Here is a 21,907-nt window from a genome sequence, read left to right as displayed (position 1 = left end):
GTGAAAGCCTTAGTGGCTTAAGGTGATTAAGTGTAACTTCTGGTTAATCATAGGCTGATTGCTAAACTATGCTGATAGAGGGTGGCTCTTAGGAACCTAGGCTTAAAAATAAAATCAATTAAAAAGAAAAAACTCAACAAAAACATCAGTGGCTGCACATTGCAGGGGAGATAAGACTCTGTAGAATTACTGAGACAGGTCACTAAACAAACAGCAAAAACTATTCCCAGTGGAAGATCAGAATCCAGGGTTGCTGCGGCATATTGTCCAAAGTGTTGAGTTTTTAACAAAAAAATGATGAGGCATAAAAAGAAACAGGGAAGTGTGATCCAGGAAAAAAGCAGTTAATAGAAACTATCTCTGAAGAGGCCCAGATGTTAGACCTAGCAGACAGATATTTCAAAGTAGCTATTATAAATGTGTTCAAAGAACAACAGGAAACCATGCTTAAAGAAATAAAGGGAAATATAACAACAATTTCCAATCAAATAGAGAATACTATAATGGGAAATCCTAAAAATAATTGAATGAAAACTCTGCAATTGGAAGGACAATAATCAAAATAAAAAAATTCATTAGAGGTGCTTAATAGCAGATTTGAGCTGACAGAAGAAAGAATCCATGAAAATGGAGGTCTCAGTAGAGATTATCCAATCTGAAGAATGAGAAAAAATTGAGAAAAATGAACTCGGAGACTTGTGAGATACCATTAAGTGTACCAACAGACAGATAATGGGAGGCCCAGAAGAAGAAGGGGCAGAAAAATATTTAATTGTCAAAACTGTTAAATTTGATGAAAAATATTAATATGCACATCCAAGAAGCACAATCCAAAGAGAATAAATGCAAGGAGATCCACCCCTATTCACATAACAGTCAAATTGTTGAAAGCCAAAGATTTGGAAAAAAGCAAAAGAGAAACAACTTATAACATACAAGGAAATGGCAACAATAACTAACTAACTTCTCATCAGAAACAGTGGTGTGACATACTCAAAGTACTGACAGGAAAAAAAAAAAAACCTGTCAACCAAGAATTCTATAACTATTAAAGATTATGCTTCACAAATGATGGGAAACTAGGTGAGAAAGTGGCATAGACGTATAGACACCACCAAATGTAAAATAACTAGCTAGTGGGAAGCAGCTGCATAGCACAGGGAGATCAGCTCAGTGCTTTGTGACCACCTAGAGGGGTGGGATAGAGAGGGTGGGAGGGAGACGCAAGGGGTGGGGATATGAGGATATATGTATACATATAGCTGATTCACTTTGTTATACAGCAGAAACTAACACAACACTGTTAAGCAATTATAATCCAATGAAGATGTTAAAAAAAAAATGATGGGAAAATATATTCCCAGATAAACAAAGACTGGGTGAATTTGTAGCTCACTGACTTGCCTTACAAGAAATAATAAAGGAAGTCCTTCCGGCTAAAAGAAAATAATACTGAATGTTAACACAAATCCATGCAAAGAATAAAGAGCACTGATAAAACTGCTTATATAGGTAAATATATACTTTTCTCTAAATTAAAAGACAGTTACAGAACCAATAATTATAAAACTGTGGGGTTTATTCCAGGAGTGCAAGATTGGTTTAACATCAGCAAATCAATTAATGTAATATACTATATTAATAAGGTAAAAGACAAACCTACATGATTGAAAGCCACAGATAAAGCATTTGACAAGATCTGATACCCATAAAAGCTCTCAAGAAACTAGGAATAGAAGGAAACTTCCTCAGCCTGAAAGTGCTTCCACAAAAACCCCTGTAGCTAACATCATACTTAATGTGGAAAGACTGAATGCTTTCCCCCTAAGATTGGGAACATGGCTAGGATAGCAGTTCTCACCTCTTTTATTCAACATTGTAGTGGAGGTTCTAGCCAGTGCAGTAATGCAAGAAAAACAAATAAATAAATGCATCTAGATTAGAAAGGAAGAAGTAAATCTGTCTTTATTCTCAGTTAAGATAATCCTAAAGAATCCACAAAAACCCTACTAGAATGAATTCATCAATGTGTCAGTGTTGAAGAGCAATATATAAAAACTAGCATTGAAAAAATATATATTAGCATTGAAAATCTGAAAACAAAATTAAGAAGACAGTTTTCATAATAACCTCAAAATGAATAAAATGTTTGTAATAAATTTAAAAAAATAAATGTAAGACTTGTACACTGAAAAGTACAAAATAGTGCTGAGAGAAATAATATGGAAACAGGTAGCGAGAGTCCATGTTCATAGACTGGAAGATTCAATACAGTTAAGATACAGTTCCACCCAAATTTATTTATAGATTTAATGCTATTCCTATCAAAATTCCAGCAGGCTTGTTGTTCTTGTTGTTGCAGAAATTGGCAAAGTGATCCTAAATGTTATATGTGAAAATCAAACCAAAAGAGCTGAAAATTTGTCTTTTTGACAAATGGTGCTGACATATTAGATATCCACATGCAGAAAAGTGAGCTTAGGCCTTACTTCACGCCACACTAAAAAATTAACTCAAAAAGTGTTAGAGACCTAAATGTAAAAGCTAAAATTTTAAATCTTTTAGGCTAAGACATAGGGAAAAAACTGAACTTTATGAAAATTCAAAGCCTCTGTGTGCTTCAAGAGATACAAGCAAGAAAATGAAATGATAAGTGATAGACCGGGAAAAAATATTTACAAATCACATATCTGCTATTGGACTTGTATCTAGAATATGCAAATAACTCTTATAACTCAAAAATAAGACAAACAACTGTTTTTAAAAAATGGGCAAAAGATTTGGGTAGATATTTTACCAAAAAAGACACATGAATGGCTAATAAGCACATATAGAGATACTCAACATTTTTAGTCATCAGGGAAATGTAAATTAAAATACGACGAGATACCACTAAACACCCACTACAGAATGTCTATAATTAAAAAACAAACCATAATAACAAGTGTTGAAGATGTGGAGAAATGAGAAGCTTCATACATTGCTGGTAGGAATGTAAAGTGGCACGCCCACTTTGGAAGAGTTTGCAATATCCTGAAAAGTTAACATAGATTTAACATATAACCTATCAATTCTGCTTCTTGGTATCTATGTAAGAGAAATGAAAAGATATATCCACACAAATACTTGTCTATCAATGTTCATAGCAGAAATTTGCATAATAGCCAAAAGGTGAAAACAACTCAAATGCCCATCAACTGATGAATGGATAAACAAAATTTGGTATATCCATATACTCTAGTACTATTCAACAATAAAAAGGAGTGAACTGATATATGCTATGACAGGGATAAACCTCCATTACTTGCTTAGTGAATGAAGCCGATGCAAAACATTACCTATTGTGCAATTCTATTTATAGGAAATGTCCAGAAAAAGGCACATTTATAGAGACCAAGAACTGATTAATGGTTGCCCAGGGATGGGAATGAAGATTGCAGATGGGATTGATTGATACTTTTTGGGTTGATGGAAATGTTTTACAAATAGATTTTTAAAATTTATTTTTTTATTGAAGTATAGTTGATTTACAATGTTGTGTTAATTTCTGCTGTACAGCAAGGTGACTCAGTATAACTAGATTTTGATTATAGATAGTTGCACAACTCTGTAGAAGTTATTGAATTGTGTATGAAGGATGGTACATTTTATGTTACACAAATTATACCTCAATAAAGCTGGTTAAAGAAAGTGTGCCTGTGGACTCCACTGGTGTTGGCTATACACCTCAAAGACTCCTGGGAAGCTGCTTTTGTTTTCTTTGTAAAAACCTCTTGTAGGCAAGAGGTAAATTCTCTTGTAGGCAAGAGAATTCCCTGTGGATTCAGAGTTGGCTAGCCAACACAATGCCCTTATTCCCTTGGAGTGCCATATTTGATTTGTGTGGATTATAGGGACTTAATGGCTGTCACTCCACAGATGACCAGGGAGGCCTGGTAGGTCTGGCTGGTGGCCCAGCAGTGGTGGGTTGTGAATCCCCTGTCTCACTGCCCTGCATGCACCTTCCCAGTCACTCTTTGCTGATTCACAGAGGCCACCTTCCCCTTAGAGGAGTGGAACTGTTCTTGGATCAGGGTAAACCACCGGTTGGACTTCTCTGTTGGAATCGATTCCCTGGATCCTCCCATGGCCGTGGACCCTCTAAAATCCCTGCATGCAGCATTGTGGGTATGATGAGACTCCTATAAATTTGTCTCTTCTGCACAGTAGCCCTCAAATACCACAAAGTTGGAACACCAAGGCCTTGGTTGAGGTGGTAGCAGGGATCTACTCTGTTCTTTGTCTCAGGGAACATCTCACTGGAGATTGGCTTGTGGCTTTGGGGCTTCTTGGAATACATGCAGGTTGAGTGACTGGATTTATGAGTGATTACCACTTCTGCTTTATTTTCAGCTGATTATTTACCCTGGAACCAACCAAGACGAGAACTGCTTCGTCTGCCACGCAACCACCGGCCGGCGTCCACCAAGTTTGATAGCCGAACCACACACCAGGATGACTACTCCATGAAGGGCCTGGTGAACACCATGAGCTGTAAGCCTCCGGCCGCACTCAAGCTCTGTAACATCCCCCTGGAGGATCTGACAAACTACAAGATGAGCTACATGGCCCACCCCATGGAGAAACGCTATGTGTATGAGCCGGAGAAGTTCAGACCCTGTGAAATCCCCATTGAAAGCCTTACCACTCACAATGAGTCATACCGGGGCCTGATGGGAGAGCCAGCCAAGAGCTTGAAACCTCCAGCCAGGCCTAGTGCCCTAGACACGCCATTCTCTAACACCACCGAATTTCGAGATAAGTACCAAGCTTGGCCAACGCCCCAGATGTTCTCCAAAGCTCCCGCCACCTTTGTTGCTCCTGAAGAAAAGATGGACCTTCTGACGACAGTGCGGGCCCACTACACGTACCCTAAGGGTGCCCCAGCTCAGTCCTACCGACCGGTGCTCTCGGTCAAGAAGGGTGGCCGCTTTGAAAGCTCCACGACGACCAAAGAGGACTATAAGCAGTGGGCCAGCATGCAGACCGAGCCAGTCAAGCCCATCCCCCAGCTCAACCTTCCCACCGAGCCCTTGGACTGCCTGACCACCACACGAGCCCACTATGTGCCCTGCCCTCCCATCACTACCAAAAGCTGTAAGCCCCCCTGGTCTGGCCCCCGAGGAGATATCCCTGTGGAGGGCCACACCACATATACCATCAGCTTTACTCCTAAGGCAATGAGCAGGTGCCTGGCTTCATACCCTGAGCCTCCCGGCTACATCTTTGAGGAAACAGATGCTTTGGGGCACAGAATATACAGGCCAGTTTCCCAGACAGGCTCTCGGCGGAGCAGCCGTCTTTCTGTAGGTGATTCAGAAAATCCTAACCAGCAGGAGTTGACAGTGCCAGCTTGATTTTTAAAGATTGTAATTTAGAAATTGCACACTACTTTTAAAAGCAGATGATTGAGTTATTCGTTGGACAAAAAAAAAAAAAAAGAATTCCCCAAAATGAAAAAAAAGAAATCTTCACCATCGTTTCCAGCACACTTGAATAAAATGAGAATCACTTGACTCAAGGAAAATGACATTTAATCACTGGCTAATTAGTCCCCTTAACCCTCCTTCTGCTGTCTCCCCCTCTTGGGTCCTTTACTGTGTGCTCATGGAATCAAAGCTGGTCTCTGAGGGTTTTTTTCCCATCCAGAAGTATTTTATTAATTTAATCATTGTATTACTTGACATTATGATTAACCCTTGCCAAGTATGAAGTGCCGAAGAATATAAACTTTATTTTGGGGGGATTGAATCTGCAGGTCTGTGTGTTCACCCCACACGCTGTCTACACAGAGAGCAGGCTGTGTTCTTTGCGACCTTCGGGGAGATTTCAGCCTGACTCTCTCATTGCCTCCGCATCCTGGTGGGAGTGCCTTGGGCCTGATCTGGAGTCTTGTTTTGGGTTCTCTCTGCCCAGGGCTGCTGCACAAGGCATCTTTCCACCTCTTCACATCATGACATATGAGCACGAGCAGTGTTGTCTGCCAGTCGGCAGCTGGCCCTTGAGCTGTGAGCTCTTCTAAATGCTCAGAACCTGGAAAAAATGGCCTCAGCTTGGGCTGGTTCCTGGACCTGCTTGTCCTAAAATGACAGTTGTGACCAGACCTCTCACAAGGCTTGACACAGTGGTGAGCTGGATCCTGTCCTGGAGAAAGGGCTGGAGGTTCCTCTTTGGGGCCTAAGGTTTGATCCTAAGGCTAAGTAGTTTGGAGATTTTTTTTTTTTAATTCAGAAGAGTCAAGGAGGGACTTTGTTCAAGAGGGCCCAGGCCAGGATCAGATGGATTCAAGGTCTGGGTGAGCCTCATACAGAGGGATGCAGATTGACACCTGGGATACCGGCCTCTCTTTTGAGTCTGTGGAACCCTAAAATATACTCCATGGTCTCAGAGAACTGGGGAACAGTGTGGAGGGGAGAGGGGAAATTTCAGCTCAGTGCCTGTTCATGGGCAAGAAACCTATGTCTCTTATCCAAGTCTGTCTTTCCATGGCTCTCACCTACCTGGCCCAGACATTCGGGTCCCCACCCCTTTTCTCCTCACGAGGTTTGCTTCACTGGGTTGGGATGTATATTATTTAATCCTCTTGGTTATATCAGGTCTGGATGCCTGCCCTTATGGGGTAAAGAAGCTCAGAGAGATTATGCAGCTTGCTGAAAGCCACAGAGCTTGGAGCACCAAGGCCAGGATTGGAACCCAGGTCTTCTGTTTCAAGATCCAGGGCTCTTCACCCAACACCAGGCACCCCCCATCTGCAGTGGCTCAGATCGCATGGCTCCACAAACCACATCAAACCGCACTGTCTGTTTGAACTCCTTTCTGGAGTCCATTAAGCTAAAGGAGACCACTTAGGAGGGTAGGTTTTATTATTTTTGTTTCATTTTCACAAATCAAATATTGGCACTTGATTTGAAAAATCAAATGGTGCTAAAATGCTTATAAAAATGTAGCAATCTCTTAAGTAGCTGCCCCTTGGCCTCTACTATGACTTCCCCAGAGAACAATTGTAAATTATTGGATCTGTTTCTGCTAATATTTTCCTTCAAATTCCTAAATAATATACATATACTGCTTTCTGTTGATTCATCAATTTTATTTTTTTAACTAAAAAAAAGTTTAAAAAATATTTTCTCACTATTTTTATTTATTTTTTTTGGCTGCATTGGGTCTTCATTGCTGTGCGCGGGCTTTCTCTAGTTGTGAGTGGGCTTCTCATTGGGTGGTGTCTCTTTTTGTGGAGCATGGGGTCTAGGGCGCAGGCTTCAGTAGTTGTGGCTCACGGGCTCAGTAGTTGTGGCTCACGGGCTCTAGAGCGCAGGCTCAGTAGTTGTGGCGCACGGGCTTAGTTGCTCCGTGGCATGTGGGATCTTCCCAGACCAGGGATTGAACCCGTGTCTCCTGCATTGGCAGGCGGATTCTTAACCACTGCACCATGAGGGAAGTCCCTGACTCATCAATTTTAGACATTGTCTGTTTTGGTAGATTAGGAATATTAATTCTTTTACATCCCTTCCTTCTCTCCCCCGTCTTCTTAGTATAGTTACGTGATAGTGTGTGGTTATATCAAAACTAATAAGCTTTTCTAATGTTTCTGATGAGTAGGAAGGGAAGAAGCTGAAGAAGGATGTGCAGACCTGGCAGATTCAGGAGCACTGAGTCCCCTTGGGGTGAGAAATTTCCTCTGAGCCCTTCCTTTGGGACATTTGGGGTCACCTCCGTGGTGACCCCAGGCTAGATGAGCCACCCAGGGCATCCCTGCCTTGCCTGTCTCTTTAGGACTTAAGGAGTTGGCTATCCCTCTACTACCTGTCCTCCTTCTTATGAAAGTGGTTAATGCAAGTAAAAAAAATTCATAAAACACATAAAGAAGGACACAAGTGGCTGTTATGGGTCCTAGTGGAACACCATGACTAAGAGTGTGCAAGGAGAGTCCAGCAGACCTGGGCTTGCATCTTGGCCCTTGTCACCCAGTAGCTATGGGACCTTGGTCCAATTCTTTAAAATGTGGATAATAGCAGTACTGGTCTCATGGTTTTGTTGTTTGGATTGAATGATTGAGTATATATCAGTCACTTAGGCCTGGCTCACCTTTCATTTATTAAACATAGGTGAGGATGAGGACCGTGGTGGTGAAGACGGTGGTGGTGATGGCTGAATTCCGCCTGGCTGAATTTACCTGTGATTTTATTGGTCAGTGTTTACAAGTGTGCAGGTAAGGATAACTGCTCATGTTTTAAATTTTGTATATTTTATAAAGTTAAAGTGCCTCCTTTTTTTCATATAGTTAAATTTACTCTTTAGTTGTTCCGAGGCAGGGTTGCTAACGGTGCTCCCTGGAAATGTCATTTTCGGAAGTTACTTGGGCCACGAGAAGGGAAAGAGAAGGTGAGCTGAGCAGATGGGGCCTTGATTCCCCTCCCCTGCTTTGCCATGGCAGCTTCTTGTAATCAGTTCTGTGTATTGGGCTCCCATATAAGAGTTTGTGGGAGAAAGATTCTTTAACAGCTGTGCGAACACATGCACACGCGTGCACACACTGCTCTAATACCCCGTAGCACCCTATTCAACAGACTCCAATGATGGAAGACTTCAAGCATGTTGCCTTCTCTTGAAATACACACACATTTATAATTTATTTCATGAGTTTTTCATTTGTGGGAATGATGTGGGAGCTTAATCACCTACCAAAGCACAGGGTTTTCAAGGCTTTCAGCATGGTATAAAAGAAAAATGATCAGAGACCAAAGCTCGAACACGAAGAAAAGTTATGGCCGAGCAGGGAACCTTCTCCAGTGCGGAACCCAATATGCTCTGAGGATGGGGCTCTGGAGAAGAAAACGGGTGGAGCTTTTAAAGCCCAAACATGGCAAACTCTATCCTGCTTAAGGAAGGCGGGGCCTCAGGGTGAGGCTGATTGGCTGGAGATAGTGGGATTAGTTGGTGTGGAGACCCTGGGTGGGGTGGATGTGGTCTGCCGGTTTAGCATATGGTGCCCGGGGGCATCTGCTGGGATGTCCCACTCCTGACGATGGTGTCTTCCTGCCTGTGCTTTGTACGGGGCAGCCCTGTGTCAAAAGGCTAGGTGGCCAAAGAGCCCCGTACCCCCTGGTTCACCTTACAGTGGGGCCACCTGTGTGGATAAAGACCCTGGCACATCACTTGTATTGTTTGAAGATCAGGAACCGTCTTTCGATTTGGCCTCCCAATTATGATATCAATACAGCACCAAGAATAGCTTGAAGGATCTCCGTTTTACTGCTTGTTGCATTTTCACAGGGGTCAAAGTCTTTGAAGACGTGCCCCCCCCGTTTTGGCTTGGCTTTGGGATCTTATGCCAGGCAGTGTCTAGAGGCTGGGGAAGGTGGGGCCCATTGTCAGTGATTCTTTCAACAATCCCCATTTTTATTTATTTATTTATTTATTTTTATTTTTTATTTTCATATTTATAACATTTGCTTTACTGAAATGTTGATTCAGTCTGGCTGAGAATTTGTGTTTTAGATGTGATGCATAATTAGTTATTAAAAAAAAATTTTTTTTTTAAACATCTTTATTGGAGTATAATTGCTTTACCAGTGGTGTGTTAGTTTCTGCTTTATAGCAAAGTGAATCAGTTATACATATGTCCCTATATCTCTTCCCTCTTGCATCTCCCTCCCTCCCACCCTCCCTATCCCACCCCTCTAGGTGGTCACAAAGCACTGAGCTGATGTCCCTGTGCTATGCAGCTGCTTCCCACTAGCTAGCTATTTTACATTTGGTAGTGTATATATGTCCATGCCACTGTCTCACTTTGTCCCAGCTTACCCTTCCCCCTCCCCTTGTCCTCAAGTCCATTCTCTAGTAGGTCTGCATCTTTATTCCCATCTTGCCCCTAGGTTCTTCTGATCATTTTTTTTTTTTTTTGGATTCCATATATATGTGTTAGCATACGGTATTTGTTTTTCTTTTTCTGACTTACTTCACTCTGTGTGACAGACTCTAGGTCCATCCACCTCACTACAAGTAACTCAGTTTCGTTCCTTTTTATGGCTCAGTAATATTCCATTGTATATATGTGCCACATCTTCTTTATCCATTCATCTGTTGATGGACACTTAGGTTGCTTCCATGTCCTGGCTATTGAATCCCCATTTCTAGCACCGTTTGTCCCTCTGCTTTAAATGGTACCTGCTGTTTCAAATCCTGAGCCCCTACTGGGTTCTGCCTGGCAGACCTGCTCCCTATTAGCCCTAGCATGCCTGCGGCATTTTTTTTTTTAATTAATTAATTAATTTATTTATTTTTAGCTGTGTTGGGTCTTCGTTTCTGTGCGAGGGCTTTCTCTAGTTGCGGCGAGCGCGGGCCACTCTTCATTGCGGTGCGCGGGCCTCTCACTATTGCGGCCTCTCTTGTTGCAGAGCAGAAGCTCCAGACGCGCAGGCTCAGTAGTTGTGGCTCACGGGCCCAGTTGCTCCGCAGCACGTGGGATCCTCCCAGACCAGGGCTCGAACCCGTGTCCCCTGCATTGGCAGGCAGATTCTCAACCACTGAGCCACCAGGGAAGCCCCGTCTGTGGCATTTTTATTCTGGGCTTTGCTCTACGCTCACTCTGCCATCTACCTCCCATCTTCTTCCATTTTCTTGAAAACCCTTGTTCACTGATGACCCTCCTCCCATCTTCTTCCCTGTGGTATTTCATGATTTCATTATTGCTTTATTAGAGTTGAATGGTATATGTGAGGGAGAGGGAAGGCACTTGCGTGGGCAGAGGGCCCGTTGAAGGTGGTGCCGCACTAATGGAATTTTGTGGGGTCTTCTCCACTGGAAAGCACACCTGGAGGGTGACTTTTACTGCTGATGGGACCGAAAGGCAAACCTGGGCAGTCCGTGTAGAGTAAGTGCCAGACCAACCAGTGTATGAAGTGATGAGAGCCCTGGATCTTGGGCCACTACCCTCTGAGCCCCAGGCCATTCTCCAAGGCTGTGCAGACGGCATCAGACAGTGCTCTCCCACTCCGTCCTCGGCGCCAGTCACCCTCCTCCCTACCCCTTTCAGACATCACCAGCGATTTCATGGAGGAGGGTCTGGGGGCTCAGAGAGAGCCCTCCACTAAGCGGAAATCACAGCCCAGTTCTGACACCAGGAGCGGCTGTCCCAGCCAGGGCCTTGCGGGCGGTGGCGGGGGAGCAAGCACTCCCTGCTGTGTGTCCAGATGCCTTTTCGTTATAGTCACATGGCCCTGAAAGTGTTTGCAGTAAGGTACACGGTTAGAGCAGCTGTCCTCCCCATCCCGCTCCATTACTTCTGCCACTGATGCAGGAGTGAAGCAAACTGCTCCAAGGCAATGGGATCGGCACAACAGAACCTTCCCAGAGGGGTGCGCCTTTGTGGGATCTGGTCATTTAGGGCATGAAGATGAACTGAGCAATCCATTTCCTCCAAAAGTGCTCTTCAGCTGTGCAGTTGTCAAGAGGAAGTGGTCAGGGCAGGTGAGGGGTGTGTATAGGTCCTAATTGCGGATTAAATGGCCCCCTGGCTCCTCAGGCCTGCCTAGCCACCACCCAGGCCCGCATCTGGTCCTCAGGCCTTGAAGTGAGGTGGAGGACAGAGGCCCTTCTGAGCATAAACACCAGGGGTGGGGACAGACAGGGGTGTTTACTTTGGCCGGGCAGGCTCAGAGTTTCCACATGGCTGGCTGAGCAGGTGCTTGGTTCCTCCCCACTTTGGGGGTGCACTGGGGGAGCCTTTCAGAACATGTGCTCTGGATTCTGGAAAAGGCATCAGGGCAGTGCTAAGCTGGGCTTCTCTTTAAGCCATCCCTCTGGGTCACAAGGTTGGATGCCGACATGAGACGTACTGATGGCTTTTCCTTGTCAAGCCTCGAAGTGTGGCAGCAAACCCAGCTTGATGCTAACTGAAATGATTCAGGAACTTTCCATTCCTGTGGTTGAATCTAAAACACTGATTTTCGTGGGCTTTTACTGCCCAAGACCAGCCAGCCCGCCTGCACACCTGTGACCTGCCTGCCTCATCAGGACCAAGGCTGTTCTTTCAACGACAAGGGGGAAGCTTGGTTTCTTCCCTGATGTCCCCAATACCCCATCCATTTCATGTTATAGGACCGTAAAACAGGGGAGCCCACAAATACTCCTTAAACAGGCAAGCAGCTACTTGAGAGTTATAGACAGACAAAATACCTGAAAAATGACTGAAATTTGACATCTATGCCAGTGAATGACTTATAAACTAAGAAATGGAATTTTTTTTGGACTATAGGCTCTCCTGGACATAAAAAAAAAACAACAAAACTTTTTCATTTTGAAGTTTTTAAGCAGGGCGCAATGCTTACTATTGACTTGGAGGGGCTCTTTCCTTGGCTAAGCATTGTAACATCTCTTACATTTGGAGGTCAGTTATTTGGAAACTTCAGCTGTCCAAAACTGAGGCAAGAACCTGGAAATAAGCAGCTTTTAAACTGCCAAAAGTCATTGACATGCAATTCATGTATGGAAACTCAGGTACTTTACGCAGCGCTCACTCTCAGCATATTGGCCCCTGTCCTCCACTTTTTTTTTTTGTTTAACACACAAAGTTCCCAAAGAGCTTCTCTTACCTGGTTTACTAGCCCAGAGAAGAGTCAGAGACTCTGCTGCTAGAAGTAGACACATTTAGAACAGAAAGCAGTGACAGCTAATAGCTTGGCAGTGGGACTAGAGGCCAAAAAAAAAAAAAAACAAACCCAATTACAAAATGCAGAACTCAAAAGTATGGCAGCTCATGAATTATCCCAATATAACACGCACACACACACACACACACACACACTCTTATGTGCATACATATTAAGTCTGGAAAATATACCATAGTTTGTGCTTATGACCCCAATCTAGTAAAAAGAATAAAAAATCATACACATTTTCAAAGTCTGGACAAATGCATCAGTAGTGTTGGATAAATGAATTCCCGTTTATCTCATTTATCCAGAATAATAAGGGAATGGGGATTTGGAGTATTTTAACTTGAGGTTAACCTACAGGTAATATGTATCAGCCCAAGGTTTTTTCTTTGGAATACCAGCCCTGTGATATGGTTATCAAAAGTGTTCATTGGACATATAAGTTTGGGAAAGGCTGCATATTAGAGCCTCCTGTTGGAGATGCATGATGCGTATTAATCCTTTGAAAGCTCTGTGAAACACTATAGTAAAGGCACCTTGTTTAACTTTGTATAACCCAGGCTGTGACTCAGCATTCTTGTAAGTGCTCAAATTACAAGTGCTCAAATCAAAAAGGGAATTTGTTGGTTCAGGCAGTTGAACAGTCTAGGGCTTTATCTGTGGGCTTTAGGCACAGCTGGATCCAGGGGCTTGAATGCTGTGATGGGGGCTTGGTCTTCGTCTTTTGGCTTTCTTTTCTTCTGCGTTGCCCTCTTAGGCAGGCTCTTTCCACGTGGTAGTTTCCAGCAATTCTAACCTTACAGTATCCTTTTAGCTAAAGGGTTTCTTTCCAGTGGTTCCAGTAAAAATCCCTGAATTGAGTCTGTCTTGCCTGGCTGTGTCTCATGCTGGTCCCTGAACTGATGGCCATGGCCAGGGAGATGGAAAATACTCATTGTCCAGGCCAGAATCGGGGTCCACCCCTGGACTGAGCAGTGTGTATGTGTGGGGTCAATCCCATGCGAACTACACGAGCTGTAGGAGGGCTGGGAGTGAGGGGGATGCCCCAAAGAAAACTGGAATATGGTTTCCAGGGAAGGGAGGGATAAATGCCGAGCAGGCAGAAACAGTAGTTTCCAACTCCGACAATAGAGTCCTTTTATGGTGCAAAACCTATTGGAACACACATGGAGAAACACTGCCAAGAGCTCGTCATAGATTTTTTGTTTTTAAACATCTTTTTTGGAGTATAATTGCTTTACAATGGTGTGTTAGTTTCTGCTTTATAACAGAGTGAATCAGTTGTACATATACATATATCCCCGTATCTCCTCCCTCTTGCGTCTCCCTCTCATCATACATTTTTCTCAAAGAAGTTTAGAATGCAATAAAACACATACGCATGCAAACATGTGGTTGGACCTTTCTTTCTCTCTTTCTTCCTTTCTTCCTTTCTTCCTTTCTTCCTTTCTTCCTTTCTTTCTTTCTTCCTTTCTTCCTTTCTTTCTTTCTTTCTTTCTTTCGGCTGTGTTGGGTCTTCGTTTCTGTGTGAGGGCTTTCTCCAGTTGCGGCAAGCGGGGGCCACTCTTCATCGCAGTGTGCGGGCCTCTCGCTGTCGCGGCCTCTCTTGTTGCGGAGCACAGGCTCCAGACGCGCAGGCTCAGTAGTTGTGGCTCACGGGCCCAGTTGCTCCGCGGCACGTGGGATCCTCCCAGACCAGGGCTCGAACCCGTGTCCCCTGCATTGGCAGGCAGATTCTCAACCACTGCGCCACCAGGGAAGCCCGGTTGGACCTTTCTTTGATGATGCAGAAACACAGTGGATCCTGCCGTGCCTCAGGGTCAACTCTGAGTGCTGAAACATCCTGCTCACCGTCCGTTGAGATTGTTTGGCTTCTTGATAAATAGGAAGTTATGGCACAGCCGGAGCGCAGGGCACAGGGAGCCTGGGAAAGTTCATGCCCCGGACAGTGGACACAAACGCATATCTCCTGTGTCGTACTCTATCGAGTTCCCACAGCACCAGCACAAACCACCTCACTTTATACACACACAAACCTCTCTGTGTTTGTTATTCTCCTGTCCAGGCGGGGAGTTGAGGCTCAGAGAGGTTAAGCAACTTGGCGAATTACTCACAGGCTTGCTCAAGGCATTGGATGAAAAGATTTTACATTGGATGTAAAACAAACCTTGTGAACAGTGAAGAGACGTTTTTGAGTGTTGCCATGGATTTGGAGGAAGGGGAGCGCCACTAGAGAGAGGCCGGAGGCTCTTGAAGTTGAGAGAAAAGAATGGAATTTGGAATGCTTTTAAAAAGCTCTGTGGTTTGCAGGTGTGTGGCTTCAGAAATAATAAGGTTGAAAGAACTTTGGGAACGGTAATTGTATGTGTGAGTGATTCGCCACTGTACCTAGTACTGAGTTAGCATTCAGACCTAGTCACTAATTGCTTCTGGACACACAGACACACACACACACACACACACACACAAATAGATACAAAAATGTTGATTAAGTTGCAATAGGGCTTCTTTCCATGATGCTCACTTACTTACAAGTGTAATATATAATGAGGAATGATTACATTTAGAGATGAAGGTTACTTGCAGAGAGTTTTACATTTTAAGCTTTTGGTCTAAAATAGTTAATCACTTTAGAAAAAGATCCCTTGGGATTTTCCAAGGAAAAAGTTATTTTCATCTTGTGATTTGGTAACATACGGTCACATCTGCTGTGTATGTTTTATTATAAGCTCTCAAAGGAAGGCTGTGTCCCTGAGATCTGAAGATTGCTGTATCTCCTACCTCTGCTTGCCCGGCTGCCCCAGGGGTCTGTCTGACTTGAGGCTATCATGGTGTCTCTGCAGCCCTTTTCCCAGACTCCTGGGTCAGCCATAGTTCTCGCCATGCCCTTGCCCTGTGGGCACCTCCAGGGGACCCATCCAGATGGCCCTTAGGTGTTCTCCAGCGTCTCCATGGGCTTTCGTTTCCTTTACTCCATCCAGTGAATTCCCTGTCTGATGGGTGGTTTCTCAGAACTCTTCCCTTCTCCCTCCACACATCCCATCATATGTGCCTCCACCCCCTAGATACGCCTCCCTGTCCCCCACAGTCCCACAGCTGCTGTCTCAGCTCCGTCACCAGGAGGGACAGCATGCCCCGTCTGTCACAGCGCTGACCACCCTCCCTCCTCCTCCTCCCCCTCCCAGCCATCTGTACACACATACATACATAAATTTGTTCATTCCTTCAGAAAATATTTATTAGGTGCTTCGGGCTATATCAGTAAACAGAGCAGATGCAGATCCTACCCTTCGTGGGGCTTACAGTCTAGTGGGGGAGAGAGACGCTCAATAATAAATAAGTGTACTGTGCAATTCACTAATATATGACTGTATCTAATAGTGTGTAATATATAATAGAAATGCAGTAATACACACATGATAAATAAAAAGCATCATGTGTATTGTAAGTTAGAAGGTGATAAGAGCCATGGGAAAAGGAAAACGTGATCGGGATAAAGAGGGCCCGGGAGCTCTGGGAGGTACAGGGTGTCTTGCAAGGAACGGTCGGGGTGGACCTCACTGAGAAGGGGGGACTTGAGAGTCTCAAAGGGAGAGATGAGGATGTCAGGGAGAAGCTGGAGCAAAGGCCCTGAGGTGGGCGTATTTTGGCCTAGGTGTGTCCAGGGAGCAGTCAGGAGGCCAGTGAGGGCTGTAGAGACCATTGCCAGGAATTTGGCTTTTACTCTAAGGGGAGCCAACTGAGAAGTGCCCAGATCAGGTTTCTATGACAACTGTCACTGTGGTCACCCCGACGGCTGCTGTGAGGGGCGGCAGTGGGCAAGGGTAGAAGCAGGGCTTGGTAGGAGGCTTATTACATAGAGTATGAGGCAGGTGCACACCTGGCTGGTAGAAATGGGGGCAATGAGTAGACTACACTGTGCTGCTGATTGGAGGTGGAGTGAGATTAACAGGGAGTCAGCATGACTCCAGAGCCTCTGGGCTGAGTGCCTGGAAGGATGGAGTTGCCATCCACTGAGGTCACGGAGGGCTGGGATAGGGCATCTGAATGCAGGACTGCCATTCAAGCGGGAAGCAAGGTGCAGTGAGGCCTTTGAAGAGGCTCTGCAGCCAGACAGGCCTGGCAGTTCCACTTACCGCTGTGGTCCCAGTGTGGTCCCTGGTAACGGGTGACTGGAATATCCTAGAATTTCCAGGCATGTTTCCTCTTTCTGCCTCTCCTTTCTCCACTACAACTTTTAGGGAGAAAGGAGTCTTTCCTGAAGTACAGAAGGAAAGATCTTCTGAGTTACCAGGCACCGGGATGGGTCAGGTAATTGTAATTGTGTTGGGTGCTTTGAGGGAGGGGGAGGGCAGGGAGTCAGCTTGAAGGGTGGTGATGGCCTCCTTGAGACTGTAAGTATGATGCTGAGGTGGGACTCCCCTCACCTCTCCCCCTTCCCTCCTCTGTCTCCTCTCCCCCCAGCCTCTCCAGCCACAGTTATCCAGATCTTGTCCTTTAGGATTTCTTCGTCCTTCTATCATGTCATGCAGTATAGTCTTCCGTTGGTCATTGTCTTCTTTATTCCCACCCACCATCATCTTTTCAGCAAAACAGAAGATCGTTTTTGGGGATCCACTCTATTTACAAGAGGAGATGTGGTAAATAAATCTTACAGCCTCCATATTTGTCCCACCCTGGGTACCAAGGAAACTCCCAAGGGATGAGTAGGTGGTGGTGGCTATGGCGGCCAGTGTTCCATGGCTCATGGGAAGGTGACAAGGGGAAGGAGGATGGACCCTGGAGCCTTCAAGGAACTGAGGCCAGTCACCCAGAGAAAGCAGCCGGCGATGCGGCTGGGCTTTTGCGGGGAGCCTCAGGACATTTTAAGGAGTCCGTTCCTTATCCTGACAACAGTAGGGAGGTGGAGAAGGCTTTAAAACAGAGGACTGGTATGACCCAAACCGTCTTTTGAGAATATTTCTTTGTGAATGAATTTAAGCCGTTTTGGCTGACCAACAATTTCCAGGTTATCTTGGTAAAATGGGAGCTCCATTAAGAGAGGCTGGAGTTCTGTGTTTCCACCTACACAGCCTCACTCCCTAAGATGGTGTGTTTCAGTGGAAACAATCTCAGACCAAATTCTGGCACAGGCATAAATGCTCGCAAACTGGCCCAGTGCTGCGCATAGCCTGCTCTGTGGACTTGAACAAATCCTATCGTTCCAACCCTAGGCACTCTGACAGTTACTCCAAGGTGGATGTTCTTGTGGTGAGATCAGCCAGAAACTTCTCTGGTCAGATCAAGCAAGAGTTGGGTGCGGGGAGTGGGGATACACAGGACCAAGGAGAGCTTGGACTTGGAGCTCTAGGCGGCTGGGTTTGCCGGATACTTAGATGGTTTGTACAAGGGCAGTGGTGCTTGTGTACCCTTTCCAGTCCTCTAATATAGCTCATTTCACTGGTGTGTAATTAATGAACTTTGTGTAATTAACAAACCCTCTGGTGCAGATTTAGATAACAATATTTGAAATGCTTGCAGTGGTCACTTTTGGAGGGTAGATTTATGAATAGGTAATTAAATGTTAGCTAGCTGCCCCCTAGGGTGTAGGTTTTTTTTTTTTTTTAATATTTATTTATTTGGGTCTTAGTTGTGGCAGGTGGGCTCCTTAGTTGCAGCTCGCTGGCTCCTTAGTTGCAGCACATGGGCTCCTTGGTTGTGGCTCTTGGGCTCCTTAGCTGCGGCACGTGGGCTCCTTAGTTGTGGCATGCATGTGGGATATAGTTCCCTGACCAGGGATCGAACCCAGTCCCCCTGCATTGGGAGCGTGGGGTCTTATCCACTGCGTCACCAGGTAAGTCCCAGGGTGTAGGTTTAAGTTAATTTTACACGTATGCATCAGTTTACATTGATGTATTTGCAGGCAATATAACAGGAGTGATAGCTGCTATATGAGAAGTGGTTGGAGGAGAACGGAGTCAAGTCGGGATACCTTTGCAAAAGCCCCAGTGAGAGAGGATTAGGAATAAAAGGAGCAATCCCTGGCTTGCTGACTGTGGAAAGAACCAAATGAGGAAGAAAACTAGGCTGGAGATTCCCCCAAACTTGGAGGAGTAGGGCACATTGGCCTTTGTGGTGGGATGTGTCTGCTTTCTTGGTTGGACTCTGAGCTCCTTGGGGGCTCAAAGCAGAGACTAGGCTTTCACCCTGTGTCCTCTGGGTCCAGCCTGGGCTTGGCACAGAGTTGGTGCTTAGCTAGAGTTGGTCAAACTCTGAGGGAAAGGAAAGGTATGTGATGGGAGAAGAAATCAGGGAGAAGGAGATGAGATCAGAAGAGACAGAGGACTGCCTGGTGGCGGCGAGTAGAGTGAGGTCCACTAGGACCAGATGAAGAGGTTGGTGGTTTTCCATCCCAGCTGGGCCCAAGTTGCAAAGGCTAGACCTTCACAAGTGCAAAAGGAGTGGAGGATCTAGGTCATGGGGGTTTGCTTCCAGGTGGTTACCTTGAGTGTCTCCACTCCAGTAGGGGGGAGGTGTGCAGGTGAAGAAATCCAGCTCAAGAGTGGCTGGTCCGTGAACCTGGCACCTGCTCTGTGCCCTGGCACTGTGACTTGCTGAGCTCCAGCTATGGGACAGAGAGCTACCTGGAGGACTGGCGAACAACTTCATCACCCTTCAGCTGACCCTCAGCTATGTCATTTCCTGGCCCTTTCCTTGTTATTTAAAAAATGGTGGTGGGGATTGGGGGAATAAAACCAAGCCCATGACACACTTCATCACCACACTCCCTTCCTTGACCATTAAACCTTTCCTAGACTTGCTCACCTGGTAACGAAGTTGTTCACAGCTTGTCTACTATCCTTCGTGGGATTTGTAACGAGGTCAACCCTGGTATCACAAAGACCTGGAGGAAGGCTGTTTATGGCATCTAGGAGAGGGAGGGAGCAGGTTTCCCAGGCATGCTCTCTGGTCTGGATGCTGACTGTGTAATCTCTTAGGTCCCCCTAAGCATTCTGCTTAAGCAAACATTGTTTATGTTCGGCAGGAGAACCATTCCCCACTGTCTGCTTTCTCTTCACTCACATAAAACTGCACATTTAATGTCTGTTTACACATATATAAACTATATCTTTAGGAGCAGCCTGGGAAATCCTTGGTTGAAGTTGGATTTTGCCTTTGGAAAACAGAGGTGAGTGACATCTGTATGTTGTGTTATCAGAAGCGTGACACATGTGGTTGATGGAGACCAGGTGCTTCATAGAATCCATCTGAGTGAAGCTGTAAACCTCTTGTTGACAGAGAAGGTGACAGCTCAGTTCTTATTAGCAGAGGCTTGATTACCAATACCTGCCTTCCAATTTTAGGGGTGGCAACAAACAGTTGAAAACCTTGGGGTGCTGTGAGTAAGAAGCTAAGATTTGGTTGAAGATAACAATCTCTGATCAGCTCACACGCATTTGACCTGTGAAAGCATCTCCAAGTGGACAGGATAGGTGGGTGGGGGGAGGTAATAATTTTAGATTAATCTTAGAGGATTGGTAGAATTCACTGGGTATTCACTTCTTTACTATTCACTTCAAGGCTTGCATCAACACCGATATTTTCCTAATTGGCAGTCTATGACATGGGTAGATAACCTTCCCTGATTTAACTCACATTCAGTGCGTTCAGAGTCTGCATCCTGAAGTCCTTAAATCACAGTTGGTTCATCAAACAAAATGCGGGACAGAGAGAGAAAAAAACCAAGGGGGTGTCACCTTATTTTGTTTCCTAATTTATTCTCCCATGGGTTAGCTTGCTAGACAGGTCAGCTTTCATTGGGTTATTTCCCAAAAGCTCCGTCCTTTTCTCTCTACCCCACGATTCCGTTACTCCTTGTGGATGAATTTGCCTATTTTGGGGAGCGCTGCAGATAGACTATTGAGATCTAACTTGTCTCATTTAAGCTGAGAACCATTAATAAAATTGGGTTATTTCCTTTGGGTTTATTTGCAGGATGAGGTGAGAGGATAATACCATGCTGTTTATGAGAAAGCCTACCACTTGGTAAGTGAGATATCCTTAATTTTACCTTTTACTTGTGTATTTGCTCATGAATGACTATTTCTCCATCTTTTTTTTTTTTTTTAACTAAATCAGAGGAAATGGGATTTATGTGTACATTTGGGTATTTTGAATTGAGACTACGTTGTACTTTGGGATTATAAAATAATATCTGTCTCGGGAAGTATTTCTGGAAGTTTGTCAGTATTTTGGTGAATGTTTGAGTTTGCTACGTGGATGGATCTGTTTTCTTCCAAGATACAGAGCTTGGTTCACTAATACCTCTCTTGTTTACGCTATTGTTTGGTACTGAACTTTTAAGGAATGACTGATGTGTTTCTCAATCGAAAATGGAAACATAGGCGAGAGTCTCTGAAAGCTGACAATGGGAAGTAACGTGACATAGCAAACGTTCTGCCAGCCCTGCCCATCATCTCCCCATCTCTCTAAGGTAGCTTGGATGATGATAATAGCAATTAACATTCAGTGGATGTTTCAGTGACATGCCAGGCCCCCTTCTATTTCCTCGACAGGAATGAACCAGTTCTTTACAACAGCCCTATCCCCTGAGGTATCCTCTCTTCAGAGGTGAGGAAGCTGGGACATGAGTGAGCTCTGGTGATTGTTGATCATTCTGGTCTCTATGGGCCCACAGATTTTCTGAGCTCATCTTGTCAAAGTCCTGGAAACTTCTGAGGCCAAGCAGGGCACTCTCGCATGAGGAGTTACAATCCTAGGACTGGCTCATGGTTAAGATTCCAAACTTTTACACTGTGGTTGGTGGCATCTTGGTCAGAATCTCTCTTTTTCCCCTGCTGAGCTTTGTGATTTTGCCTGGAAGATTTTCCATACATTCTGTCTGAGCCCTTCCCACCCTTTGAGCCTTCCTGGGTTTTCGCTCTGGCGTCTCTGACTCTTTCCCCCCAACCCTCCATGGGGGTCTCTGTGGAACATTGTTTGGTTGCTGGTATGTGTGTATTTATAGCGCTAGCATCGGTCTTTTCTTTAAAGCAAACCCCACAACTCCTTAGAAAATAATTAGAATTTCAAGAAGAGCTTTCTGGCATATTTTTACGCTGTTCAACAGAGTGTCACATGCTGGGGTGAGTTGCTGGAAACAGGCTGGAGTTGGGCTTTCAGGCTGGGGTCCCCTGGAGCGTATCTCACAAAGGTCCCTGTGTGGACATCGT

The 21,907-nt window shown here is 44.9% G+C and overlaps 1 protein-coding gene across 1 annotated transcript in view; it reads left to right on the top strand.

Moving 5' to 3' along the window:
• SAXO1 (stabilizer of axonemal microtubules 1) overlaps positions 1 to 5,396 on the top strand; it is a 36,632-nt gene extending 31,236 nt beyond the window's left edge. Inside the window, exon 4 of the mRNA XM_068553992.1 lies at positions 4,393 to 5,396. Coding sequence (XP_068410093.1) covers positions 4,393 to 5,396 — 1,004 coding nt within the window. The remainder of the gene's footprint in view (positions 1 to 4,392) is intronic.
• Positions 5,397 to 21,907: the final 16,511 nt, after the last annotated feature.

The sequence above is a fragment of the Eschrichtius robustus genome, chromosome 10 (assembly GCF_028021215.1).
Source record: "Eschrichtius robustus isolate mEscRob2 chromosome 10, mEscRob2.pri, whole genome shotgun sequence".
Taxonomy (NCBI): Eukaryota; Metazoa; Chordata; class Mammalia; order Artiodactyla; family Eschrichtiidae; genus Eschrichtius; species Eschrichtius robustus.
Note: the sequence above shows the minus strand (reverse complement) of the source record. Positions and strands in the feature narration are given on the sequence as shown.